Source organism: Pseudomyrmex gracilis, unplaced genomic scaffold (genome assembly GCF_002006095.1).
Source record: "Pseudomyrmex gracilis isolate BER0280 unplaced genomic scaffold, ASM200609v1 scaffold_544, whole genome shotgun sequence".
Lineage (NCBI taxonomy): Eukaryota > Metazoa > Arthropoda > Insecta > Hymenoptera > Formicidae > Pseudomyrmex > Pseudomyrmex gracilis.
Genome location: NW_018021128.1, coordinates 25,564 through 37,680, shown reverse-complemented (window position 1 = coordinate 37,680; position 12,117 = coordinate 25,564). Strand labels below are relative to the sequence as shown.

Genomic DNA, 12,117 nt, shown 5'->3' with positions numbered 1-12,117 from the left:
GAGATGTGTCACGGAGACGCGATGTGTGAAATATCAATTGTCGCATTTAACGACAAGAAAGAAAAAAAAAAAATGTCGATTGAACAGAAAATCTGATTCAACGCGACATATCATTCGCTCCCAGAAATTATACTCAATTACGTTGTCTCGCGACAACGCGAGTTCTTTTTCGCGACGCGAACTGACCCACATCGCGCGCGCGTGCAAAATGAATTTCCGCGATTTTTAAACGCGCGCGCAAAAATTGGCCACGCGCGAATACATAAATGACGCGTCGGCAAAATTTGGCGAAAAACCTAAAAAAAAAGTCGCAAATGCCTGCAAACTGTTATTCCGCATCGACCTCGATTTTTCGAGCGCGCTGACTTGATTAATTTCGAAGTAACCTCATTTAAAATCTCGCTCTTTAACCTCTATTTTTATAACACTTATAGAACTGTGGAACTATATTTTGCATGCGGTTTTTCACGCGTCTGTGAAGAAAAAAAGAAAAACTAGAAAAAAAAGAAAAACAGAAAAAATGTTTACACAATAAAGACGAAAATTGATGATTATCGCGCGGTAATTTTCACAAGCACTTTTGTTGCACACAATTGAAAATGTGCGCGCAATGAGATTTTAACCAACAAAATTTAAACCAGAGACGGAGTTTTCATCATCGAATAGACCTGTGCTCTCCCCGCTTTGAAAAAAATTAAATCAATTTATTTAAATGAAATTCTAATTTATCTATTTGAAAAGTTTGAAATTGGGTTAGTGGCAAATAAAGAAAAAATTCCATTTACAACCACGAATATTGCAATCGCCTAAACATCTGTTATTTTTTTAACAAGTGTGCGTTGCACTCTCTCTTCTTTGGACGTGTATTGAAAGAGAAAACTGCGTCTCTCTGTGCATCCCGTTGAGATTCGCACGCGGTCGCAAGACGCGAGAGTGTAAACGGAAATGCTTCTTGCGGCAGGAAGCAAATCTGGGCCGTCGAATCGGAGAATGGCAAAGTGGGTCACGGGAACAAGACGAGCGCGCTTCGGAAGTGTCGCTGTCGACGACACTCGCGCGGATCTCTCATTGCGCGAAAAGAGTTTTCAAAAAAAAAAAAAAAAAACGTTCTCCGCGACGACGCGGAATCCTTTCACTCGCAGCTTGAAGGAAATCCTAGCTCGCGGAGTTCTAGATCGCTTCCCGTCTTCGCTTCGTCTTCGAAATCACAGCGCGCGATCGCGCGTTTTAAAATTCTTTCTGTTTCTTTTTAAATTTACTGGAAAATTATCGATCGAAAGGAATTCTCAGTTACTCCGCACGGACAATCTAATCGCGTTCCGACAAATGGTGATTCATTTTGCGAAGAACAATCTGAATCGCCGGATCATCAAGCGCCGCGCTCACATTTGCGTGCATCGACGAAAAGCGAAAATATTCCAACGTCTGGTTGGTCGACGGTTGGCGATCGAATCGATACCCGTGAAGTCGAAATAAACTCCGGACTACTCCGAGAGTCCGTTCGTTGCGTCACGACGATCTAGTCTTCAGATACCGCCCGCGAGATAGCGAAATCACCGTTTCATCGAACACCACTTTTCCTCACTCGTCGTCGTCGTCGTCGTCTCATTCTCCCTTGTTCCGACCGCTCGCCCGCGTCGATCGACCCGCGCGCGATGAGAACCGAGATATGTACATTTATACTATCGTCGAAATTGCAGATAAGCAAATGAGGTCAAAGAAAAGACTTGTCTCGACGTAAGACCATAGAGCTCGGATCGATTTCGATTTTGTTAATTCGTTTTGTTCACAAATTTTCTTATTATTCTCCATTCAAAGGAACAATTCTTCTTCCGCGCGACTCTGTTTTCAATTCTCGTATTTTACAATTATCGGATTTTTTTTTTTAAATAATGAAGTAACGTTGAGAGAAAAGTTGTTTCTACGAATTTGTCTGTGAAATGCCGTTGTTCGTCGGAAAATCATCAAGGATCTCGTAAAAAAAAAAAACGTTTTGCGGCCGAGAAACGTGCCGATACGCATATATCACGGCGCAACGATAGCGCTACGTTCAAAAGCAAAAAAAAAGTGTTAAATGCGTTGGAACTCACATGTGGGCGGCTGACGGTAATGTAAGTGCTGAAGACTCTGCGTCTGATGGTGGTGATGGTGATGGTGGGGCGGCCCCATCGTCGGACCCATGGTGTGGTTGTTGTGCTGATGATGCGGCGAGCTCCCCCGGTGTGGGTGATATTGGGAGGGATGATGTTGATGAGGATGATAGGAGGGCGGCAGGAAGCTCGCCGTCGACGGGTAAACGCTGGGACTGTGACAGGCCGATCTGCCGAGTGCTGCTGCCGAACAATCAATAGAGAGGTACTCCTATTAGACGATCTCAAAAGCGATTTTAACACACAGTCTCGACACATAATTTCCTCTCGTAGAGAAATAACATTTTGTGCAAAAAAATATTTCACGTAATTGTGCGCGCGTCGGAGAGAGAATTTTTTTGGTTCAGTTGCGATTGAAATTTGTTCACTCGCGTTTTTGTTAACGAGACAATCCTTTTGCTACAACAAATATAAATATATATTTACAGCGTCGGAAGAAAGAAAATACGCGAAACGTAAGAAATATATTAAATACAAAAATTAAAAAAAAAAAAAATAAACAATATAGGAAGATACAAAAATTATTTGAGTATCAAGGGTGACTCTAGGATGACATCTCTCGATGACATCGTCATGAGAGAGAAGCAAACCAAAAAAAAATTGTACAATTTTCATCCATCATATTTATGTGTAATACGTTACACGTATGTATGATCTTCTCCGTGTAATACGTTACGCGATGTTACATCAGATAAATCTCACCCGACGACAGATGAGAGTGATGAGACGCCAGACTCGGTTGGAGGGACGAATTCGGATTGAGCCTGGCCTTCAGTAAGAGATTCGCGTCCTCGTTGCCGCCGGAGGACGTGCTGGACTCAACGTCGCTGACTCCGCTGTCCGCTGGACTCGCTGGCAGTGATCCGCTTCCTGCTTAGAACCGACAACGACGCCATGAAACAAAATGAGGCGACACTCCGTCCTCGTGATAAATAGCCGGCCGCGAACTTACGACTATAGCGACAAAAGACGTGACGTCGCTAATCTCTCGTGATTTCGCGTTTTGCTCGCTCAAAAAAAAAAAACAAAAAAAAAAACAAAAAAAAAACAAAAACAGTTGCAAACAAAACAAAACTGAGAAGAACTTTTGCGGAGTTGCGGAGTCTTATTGCGAGTATTATTTCGTTTGAAAAAAAAAAAATTTCGATGCGCGCGAGAGAGGTGGACACTCAATTCCGCGTCTAAATAAAGTACTCTATTACCCACGTATTTGCAAAGCGTCGCGTATCGTCATTTAAATTCCAAATATACGTACGTTGGCAATTATCGCATTGCCGTTTTGTTCCGCGACGTGTCACACGCGGACGTGCAATAAATTAGAGCGGTCGAGCTCCGGTCCGGGTCTTTAGCCAGATCCAGAAATTAAAGCCGGGCGCGCGTTTGCTTTTCGCTTACGTCGCTTTAAACAAATTAGGTGGTCCATCCAAGTGGTCCAGCTCGCTCGAGAGAGCTTTATCGAGCGTCGTCGTCGTCGTCGTCGTCAAGTCGAACGTGTTTTCGCGCGCGCCGTCAATTAAAGGCATCTTTATGCAACGAGCGAAGGTCATCCGGTCATTGGGTATGCATATCGCTCGCTCTTCCCACGGTCTCTCTCTCCCCCTCTTCTTCTTCTCTTTTTCTCCCTCGCGGCATCGCTAACCGTCTCAAACGAGTCCCAAACGGTTCTATACAGAGTCATTACTCCGCTTTCTCTCTCTTTCTCTCTCTCTCTCTCTCTTTCTCTCTTGCTTTATTTCTCGTCTGTCTCGCGTTGTCGTCATTATTGCGTCGTCGGCGTGTTATCGCTCGTTAATTGTCACCATCCCTCCCTCCACCCCCCGTTCGTTTCGTCGCTACGTTATTCAAGATGAGATCCTTGCGAGAGAGAGAGAGAGAGATCGACACCCGAACAACGATCGGGCAAAAATTAAATTAAAAAAACAAATCAGAATAAAAATTCGCGCTCAAATTTCTGCCGAGTGCAAAAAAATTCTTTTCGTTACGAACGCGCGATTTTATCGTTGCGCATTCGGTCAACTTCGTGAAATCGCGACGTTTGTATTTGCGAGACGTAGTCGGGAAATGAATTACTTATCGTCTCGTTATAAGAGACATCTTCGCATCGTATTACAATTATTTTCTCCAAGAAACTAACGTGTACCCCCCCACGAATAGTTTTTTCGTATATTCACAATTGCGATTCAACGACCGTATTGTCGCGATTGATTGTTCCGGTCAATTAGCAAATTGCGGCGCGAGCAATTGGCGTTGCAATCGATCATTCGACGTCGAACGCCGTCCGACTGCAATCGTCACTTCGGGTAACGAGCCGTTTGCAGAGAGAGAGAGAGAGAGAGAGGAAGAGAGAGAGAAACGACCATCTCCTCGCTATAATCCAATTAATGGAAAATCGTCTTTACGCTACCTATCTACGCGCTTTGCGTAAATGTTAATCTCGAAAATGTCGATCTCATTAATCACAATGCAGTTTATAAGACAAATTATAAACGCCTACAGATCTCGGCCCGCACAGTCGTGCAAAATGTTTTGGACGCGCATCGTCTTCGCTCGAAAAAAAAAAAAGAAAAAATTCTCTTCTCATATCCTTCAATTTTTTTTTCACGCGTTTGTTATATTGTTGGATAATTGAGTTGCGTTGTCGGAAGCGATTGGACGAACGATTACCGATCTCCGGCGTGAATTATCTTTCGGAGAGAACGAGGGGGGAAAAGGGGATCGCCCTACCTGGCGTACTCGTCGTGGCAATGGCGGCAGTGGTGTACGGCGGCTGGCCCATCTGAGCGTGACCGGCCAAGTGCCGGCCGTATCCGTTCTGCAGCCCCAGGCCATGCTGCTGGGGATGCTGCGAGAGGATGCCGTGAAGCAGACGAGTCCCCGTGCTACTGGTAGTCGTCGCCCCGGTCGATCCCGGCTCAACTTTCACGTTCGCGAGGCCCAGCTGTTCCTTCTCGCCCGTGTCGTGCGGCTGCACCTCCCTGGTGTCGACTGCAACAAGATAACAGAAAACCGTCGTCTATATCAGGGAGACAAGAAAATACATCAAAGCAAGAGTTGCGAACTTCTGTTCGCAGAGAGATGTTAAAACAAACAAAAAAAGTGGTTGCTTTTCAGCTACAACGCGTTTGAAATTACGCCGTTTAATATTCGGACAATAAGTTGCGCGTTTTATACGTTGCGTTTCGGGGGAGTGCTCGAATTTTATGTCCCATTGAGTTTTATGCGCAAATACACGTGTTCCTCTCTCTCTCTTTCTCTCTCGTTGCCGGTCGAAATAATTAGACGTAATCACGGGTGAATAAACATTCTCGCGAGAAACGACGAAGGCAACGAGAAAGAAAAAAAAAAGCCGCGGCTCGGGAGGCGTTCTCGAGGAGCCCGTGGCTGCCGAGAGGAAGTGAAAGCCGGCTTCTCTCCTTGACCCACTGCAACGTTTCCACCTTCCTTTCAGGCGCCGAGTTCTGCGCGCGGCGACTTCATTAAGCAATTTCTCGCGGCAGGCGAGTACGAAAAATCCCGCTCTGGAAATAGCGCGAAATCGCCGACAAACAGATTTCAATCGCCGATCAATCGTTTTTTCTCTTTCTACGATTGTTTTCTCATTTTCGCGAATTTTTTTGATCTCGTAAAAAAAAAAAAAAAAAAAACAATAACAAATCACCTTGAGAGCGTTCTTACGTATATTCGTTTTTTTTTTCGGGAGGTCGTGAATATTACATAACGACGCAAATTTGTCATCGCGCCCTTTATTTTTTCCGGAATTACGAAGAATTAGGAGAGTATTATGTACGAGAGAGACGTCCCATAAAATCCAGCTGCGTGTGAAATACGAAGACAAATTGACCTCATGTATTACAGTCAGGTTGATGGAATAAATGATGAGAAATTTGTCCACTCTGCTCAAATATTTAGTTTACCATAGATTATATCCTTCTTTATTATTGTTGTAAACAAAGATTGATACTCAGTCACATTATGTTTTTTTTTTTTATTAATGTCGCTGCGACGTTAAGCGAGAGTCGCGCGATCGTATCGGAACACAGACTTTCTTACTCTCTTTGTATTTTATTTTCTCGCGTATACAGTAGTACGAAGTACGCGAGATAAAGATTATTCATTCTCGTAAAAGTTCGTATTCTCGTCGAAGCGTTGGCCTTCCCAACAAGTTCACGTCTTCTTCAGCAAAAAAAAAAAAAAAAAAAACAAATTCTTAACAGACATAATCAGTTTTATTAGCGGACGGAGTCTTGTAGATATTGAGACATTTGTTTTCTCTTCAATTAACATCTCGGCGGTGTTAAACCGAAGACCGAGATAAAAACATGCAAAAGACGCTTGTAATAGCGCGTTTCGAAATGAATTCTCGACGTAATCTCGTATGCGAAATTTGTGAGTGTGTGGTCACACGTGATCCCGCTTGACTTTGACTTGATGCGACAAGAGATGCGGAGAGACTGAACGTCTGTGAGCCCCGTCGCATCGAGCGCGTTTCGAATCAACGGAGAAGTTTTCACAGCGTTTTCACCCGTTCCTTCCCTCCCGCCTGTTTCTCTCGCACAAGAAGTCGACTTCCGGTGTATCGACACGTCGACGAAGTTTCACCGTAATCACCATTACAACGTCCCGGTTTTCATATTTTCTAACGACCGCGAGAAGAGAGAGAGAGAGAGAGAGAGAAAAAATTACTCGTTTTATTCGTTCGCGAGTCAGATCGTGTGCAAAAATTCTGTGCACTTTCTTAGTTCCAACGAAAGAGTCAGGCTTGAACGCAAAATTATTACAAACAAAATCCAACATAATTAACTGAAAATATATAGACGAATAAAATATGTTATTTCTTACATGTAAAATACTCAAAACACTGAGGTAACTACTTGGTGAGTCTCTTTACTCTTTAAGAATCATAACAAATTGTTGCATCAAACAAATCCGTCTTTTAACGAAAATTAGGTATCAGATGATCGGCCGCACGTCTGCATCGAACAAAATATTTCAGTCAAGAAGCAGAAAGCACATTTTTTGAAAAATTGTTCAAAATTGTCGATTTCTCGAAATTGGCGCATAGTTCACGAATATCTTGCTACGTCAGGTGACAACGAAACAAACACGTACGTAGCGTGTTTACCGATACTTGCGCGCGCGCGCGCGTACGTTCGTTCGTGCGTGCGTGCGTGAGTGAGTGCGCGCGTATTTATATGTGTGCGCAGTACGTAAGGTCAGCGTTTGGCCGGGCCACGCAACTTTCTCGCGCGCACGCACACACGAATGTCCCGCTGTGGCCGGCATTGCGTAACGGTAACGACTCTCTCTTTCTATGTGACATCACGTGCGTCCGACATGCCGTCGGGCGTGCGAGCCCGACAGAAACGGCATGCTCTTACGTGCGAGAACACGCGGTTAAACATGCACACATGTGCGCGTTTCATATATATATATATATGTACATGAGGGACAAATTCACGTTCGAAAAAGGAGACGAACGTGTCGTTTCGCGGCAACGTTCCGACGAGCAAAAATCTCGGATCTCTTGCACGACCTGTCTCTTAGTCGAGATCGTGCGAAACTCGAAAACCAGCCGCGAGCTGTTACAATATTATTACGTCCGTGATTATTGATCGACAAAAAAAAAAAGAAAAAAAAAGCGACAGAGGACACAGATATTCGTACTGAATATTTTATACAGATGGGATAATGTATTTTCCATGTGAAGGACGAGGGTGTGACGACGGGGCCAGGGATGTCGGTATCTTTAATGAAAGATGTTGGTTATCTCTCGATGGAAAAAGCGTGCAAACTTCCTAATTGGCTCAATTTAATTATCCATTTCTATACAGAAGTTTATTAATACGTTAATAATAACGAAAAAGAGAGAAAGAGAGAGGGAGAACGCGGTATTCATTAGGAAGATAATTAAATATAAAATTAAACCAATATTTTAAAAGTTTTATTTTTTTTCTTCTTTTATTTTACTTTCCAATAAAGAGGGAAAATATACACGTTCGCTGTATTCATTTTATATTATGCCAAAAAATAATTGTGTTAATTTTATGTAATACTTACTCCAAATAAAATTATGATATAATTATTAAATAATTATTAAACAATTATTATTAGTAATATTAATAAAAAGATTTACGGCTCGAAGGAAATAAAAATATTATAATGCGCGTAATAAACCAGAAGAGCCAAAGGTCCAGGGTAAAGATGGAACGTCGATTAAAAAACATAAGCAGGAGTTTTTAACAAGTAAACATTTCGATATCTTTAATGTGGATCATCTTCAGTACTGTTAAAAAAAATTGTTTTAATATAAAATAAAATAAGTGAAAAAAAACTTTACTTGTTAAAAACTGCTTATGTTTTTTAATCGACGTTCCATCTTCACCCTGGACCTTTGGCTCTTCTGGTTTATTACGCGCATTATAGCGATATTGTTACAGCGTAACAAATTACATTTAAAGCTAAACAAAAAAAAAAAAAAAAAAAAAAAAAACTAACACACCTATAATATCTTAGATATCTCGATTCTTATAGCTAAGTGTGTTGTTTTTCTCCAACAGAGTGAATTAACAGAGCGTAACCACAATCGTCATAGTTTCGCGCTGCGCGAGAAATGCATCGATGCGCTCGAAGCGCGCGGCAGGTGCATTCCTACCTTCAATAATGAAACATTTCAAAGAAACACGCCGAGCACTTAAATATTCTCGTATTGCATTTTTTTTTTTTTTTCTTTTTCCATTACGTACAAATATTGTTAACAGGGCCTATTGTGTATTTTTTTTTTGCGCGAAATACGTTTTGCGTAAAAATTGAAATCTGTGCATTATTGACCTCTTTTACGATTTATTTTATTTATTTCGTTGCGCCCGCGCCCGCGTGCGCGCACACATGCACGTGCATTTCGGTTTAATTCAATTTCCATGCTCTGCATTTTGTTTTAAATTGCTCTTTGTGCGTTGTATTTATTTGCGTTGAATTTTCTCCCGGATTATTCCTCATAATTGCCCGTATTTTTAGGATTTTTATTCTTCACTTTTACTTCACATATTTGTTTTTAATTAATTTTACGAAACAATAATATAATCCGCAAAAAAGCAGAATGAATATTTCTCTATCCGCCTGGTACATAACATCCCGTCCTTTTTAACGGGGGAAAAAAAAAAAAAAAAAAACGTAGGATATTTCACGATAATTATTGCTCGGAAGAATTGTGAGTAACTGCGATTAAAGCGCGTGGACGTAGATGCACATAAGCGGCGTGAGCCGCGATTAAAGCGGAATCGATCATCTTGTATTTCCGTGCGCTATCGTTAGCGCGAGTATAATCGCGCAACAATTATCGGACGTCGACATGTGTTATTATGTAATTTAGCGAGCGTTTATCGCTTTATATTATTGACGAAGCAACTCCTTCTTTATACCAGAAGATTCGTTTAATCTCTACCTCAGAGAGCTTCACAAATGCGAACGATAGAGAGAAAAGTGTTTCTTCTGCTCTTCACGACCAAGTGTAAAATAACAAATATTAATTTTATTGAAATTAAATTAATACTTTTGTGTAGAGAATATATATAAAAAAAAAAAAAAAAAAAAAAAAAAAAAAAAAAAAAAAAAAAAAAAAAAAAAAAAAAAAAAAAAAAAAAAAAAAAAAAAAACTGTCAAGAAATAATACAAATAGATACAATACTTTTCAAGGTTCAAAAATATCGCAAAAACTAACGCAATGCAAATAATAGTGATAAAAAAAAGTAAGTTAATTGCGCACTTTTCGCAAAAAAAGTGTGTTTCGATAGAAAGCAACAAAGTAAAACAATCGATACGTAATATTGTAACATCCGGGAAGAAGCACGACTGTTAAGAGAATGCAAAAGAGAACAAAAGTAAGCCATCGCGCATCGTGATAGCGAGCGATCAATATCGATGAATACAATCCGACGCTAATCGAGGTCGTTAAAGCATTTGCAAAACGCATTGATTTACACGCGGTGTCAATTCGATGTTTACAAGAAAATCTGGTGAGAACTCGGAATGAGGTGTTAAACTACATCTCGCGAGAAAGACATTGCAAAAAGCGTGTGTTATTACAAAATTATTTCTCGAATATTAACATTGCAAAGAGTAAAATAAATATTGTAAGATTTAAACATTAAAAATTAAATTAATAAAAAAATCCGCCGTAGATAAATTTTTTTAAATAAATTTAATTAACAATTAAATTCGCTGGCTCTCTCTCTCTCTCTCTCTCTCTCTCTCTTTCTCTTTCTCTCTTTCTGTTTCTTCTCTCGGTTCGCATAATTTGCCGGTACGGAGAAGCCATTATATGGCGCTAGCGTCTCTCACATTAACGGATTGCCAAAGCCGGAAGTTTCGATAGCGGAAACGACGAGCCGCGCCGCGTATTTGTGTGCGAGCGACCCACTTCCTCGTCCTCCTCTTCCTCCTCCTCCTCATCCTCCTGCTCGACGAAATCGAGAGTGTTCGGACAAACGCGCGTGCGCTTGTGTGAACGTCTGCGTAAATACAGCGACGTGCGAGTAGGTGTTTTGCGCGAAAGAGAGACCTGATTATCGCACATATGTATGTGCGGTATGCGTGCGCGAAGAGCTATCGGGTGTGGGCTGTGACACTCTCTCTTTCCGTACTCGCCGCCGTACTCGCAAAGCCAATTTTCTCGCATCTCTCGCATCTCGCGAGAGTCTCATCGCTTATAAATATTTTTTTTTACGCAAATGTTTTTCAAAACCTTCACAACTCGTAACCTCCTGTGTCTTGCGTCATAAAAACCTACATTATTTTTCAGAATGTTTTTTTTTTTTTTATTTTTTTTCGAAATTTTCCGAGTACCCACCGCAGTCAAATTTCCGCAACTTTCTTCTGTAAAAGTGATATGAATGAGAAGAGAGATCCTAGACTCTTTAAAAGTAAACCATATTTATGTAACTTTCTGATCTTCTGACTTCTGTGCGGACGCCATAAAATTTGAAAGACAAGATTTACGATAACTACTGATCCATATATTCGAAATGATGATGCTACTGAATATTTTCCCTTTCTTTCAAGAGGAAAAAGAAAAAGAAAAATAGAAGAAAGCGACACCGTACCGGACCTTGACCCAATTTATTTAAGTGTATTGCCACGCCAAAGAGTCTCGGCAAGTCTCCATTGTACTTGGAGAATTTTCTGCGACAAATAAGCGCGTATTCGCATTGCACGCCTATTTCTCGATAGATAAAAGAAAAAGAATAAAATAACAATAGAAAGCAAAACGTTTTTCCGTTACACGTAACGGAAAAACGTTTTGTGTTCAATTCCGTTACTGTTTATTTTTGATTTTGTAACGTCTCAAGTGTCAATTTTTCATTTGCAAATTTAAAAAAAATCAAACAACGTTTTACTTTACAAAGCTGACGTACAAAAAAAAAAAAATAAAGCAAAAAATACGGTATCAGACATTTGGCGTGAACAATGTATCGTGTTAAAGGAAACAAACCGAATACGAAGGAAATGGAACCCAGGACGAGGGGGCGTTTTAAAGGGCGCATTCACGACGGACCGTCGTGTTCGGATGAATTCTTTCTCACGGGGGTGGGCAACCCTTCCCCTCTCATTAGGGCGTAAAATCTGGGCGCGTCCGGATGGGTACCGTTAAACGTGCGCGTGGAATTGCGAGAAACTAGGTTACACGAGTCTTCCCTCGGGATCATCATGCCTCGGTTTTTAACGGTACAATCCGAAATCCAGGTACAAGGACGAGAGAAAGCATACCCACATGGTTTACGAGACCTTTCAGAGACCTTATCTTCCGTAGCGCCTGCTTTCTTCCAGTTTTTTTTCTCTCGCGCGCACAAATAGGAACATGCATCTTTCTTTCGTGTTTTTTTTTTTTTTTTTTTGTTGTTGTCAAAGACTAACACAATTTCTCCGAGAAAAACTAGTTTATCCAAATCTGATCTCGTCGAGACCTTTTTAA

At 41.1% G+C, this 12,117-nt stretch overlaps 1 protein-coding gene across 1 annotated transcript in view; it reads right to left on the bottom strand.

Annotated features, from left to right (window-relative positions):
* Positions 1-12,117, bottom strand: part of LOC109861031 (ecdysone-induced protein 74EF) — a 52,084-nt gene that overhangs the window by 27,803 nt on the left and 12,164 nt on the right. Inside the window, exons 2-4 of the mRNA XM_020440508.1 lie at positions 4,875-5,135; positions 2,853-3,020; positions 2,091-2,330 (exon numbers count right to left, since the gene is read on the bottom strand). Of these exons, the coding sequence (XP_020296097.1) occupies positions 2,091-2,330; positions 2,853-3,020; positions 4,875-5,135 (669 nt within the window). The remainder of the gene's footprint in view (positions 1-2,090; positions 2,331-2,852; positions 3,021-4,874; positions 5,136-12,117) is intronic.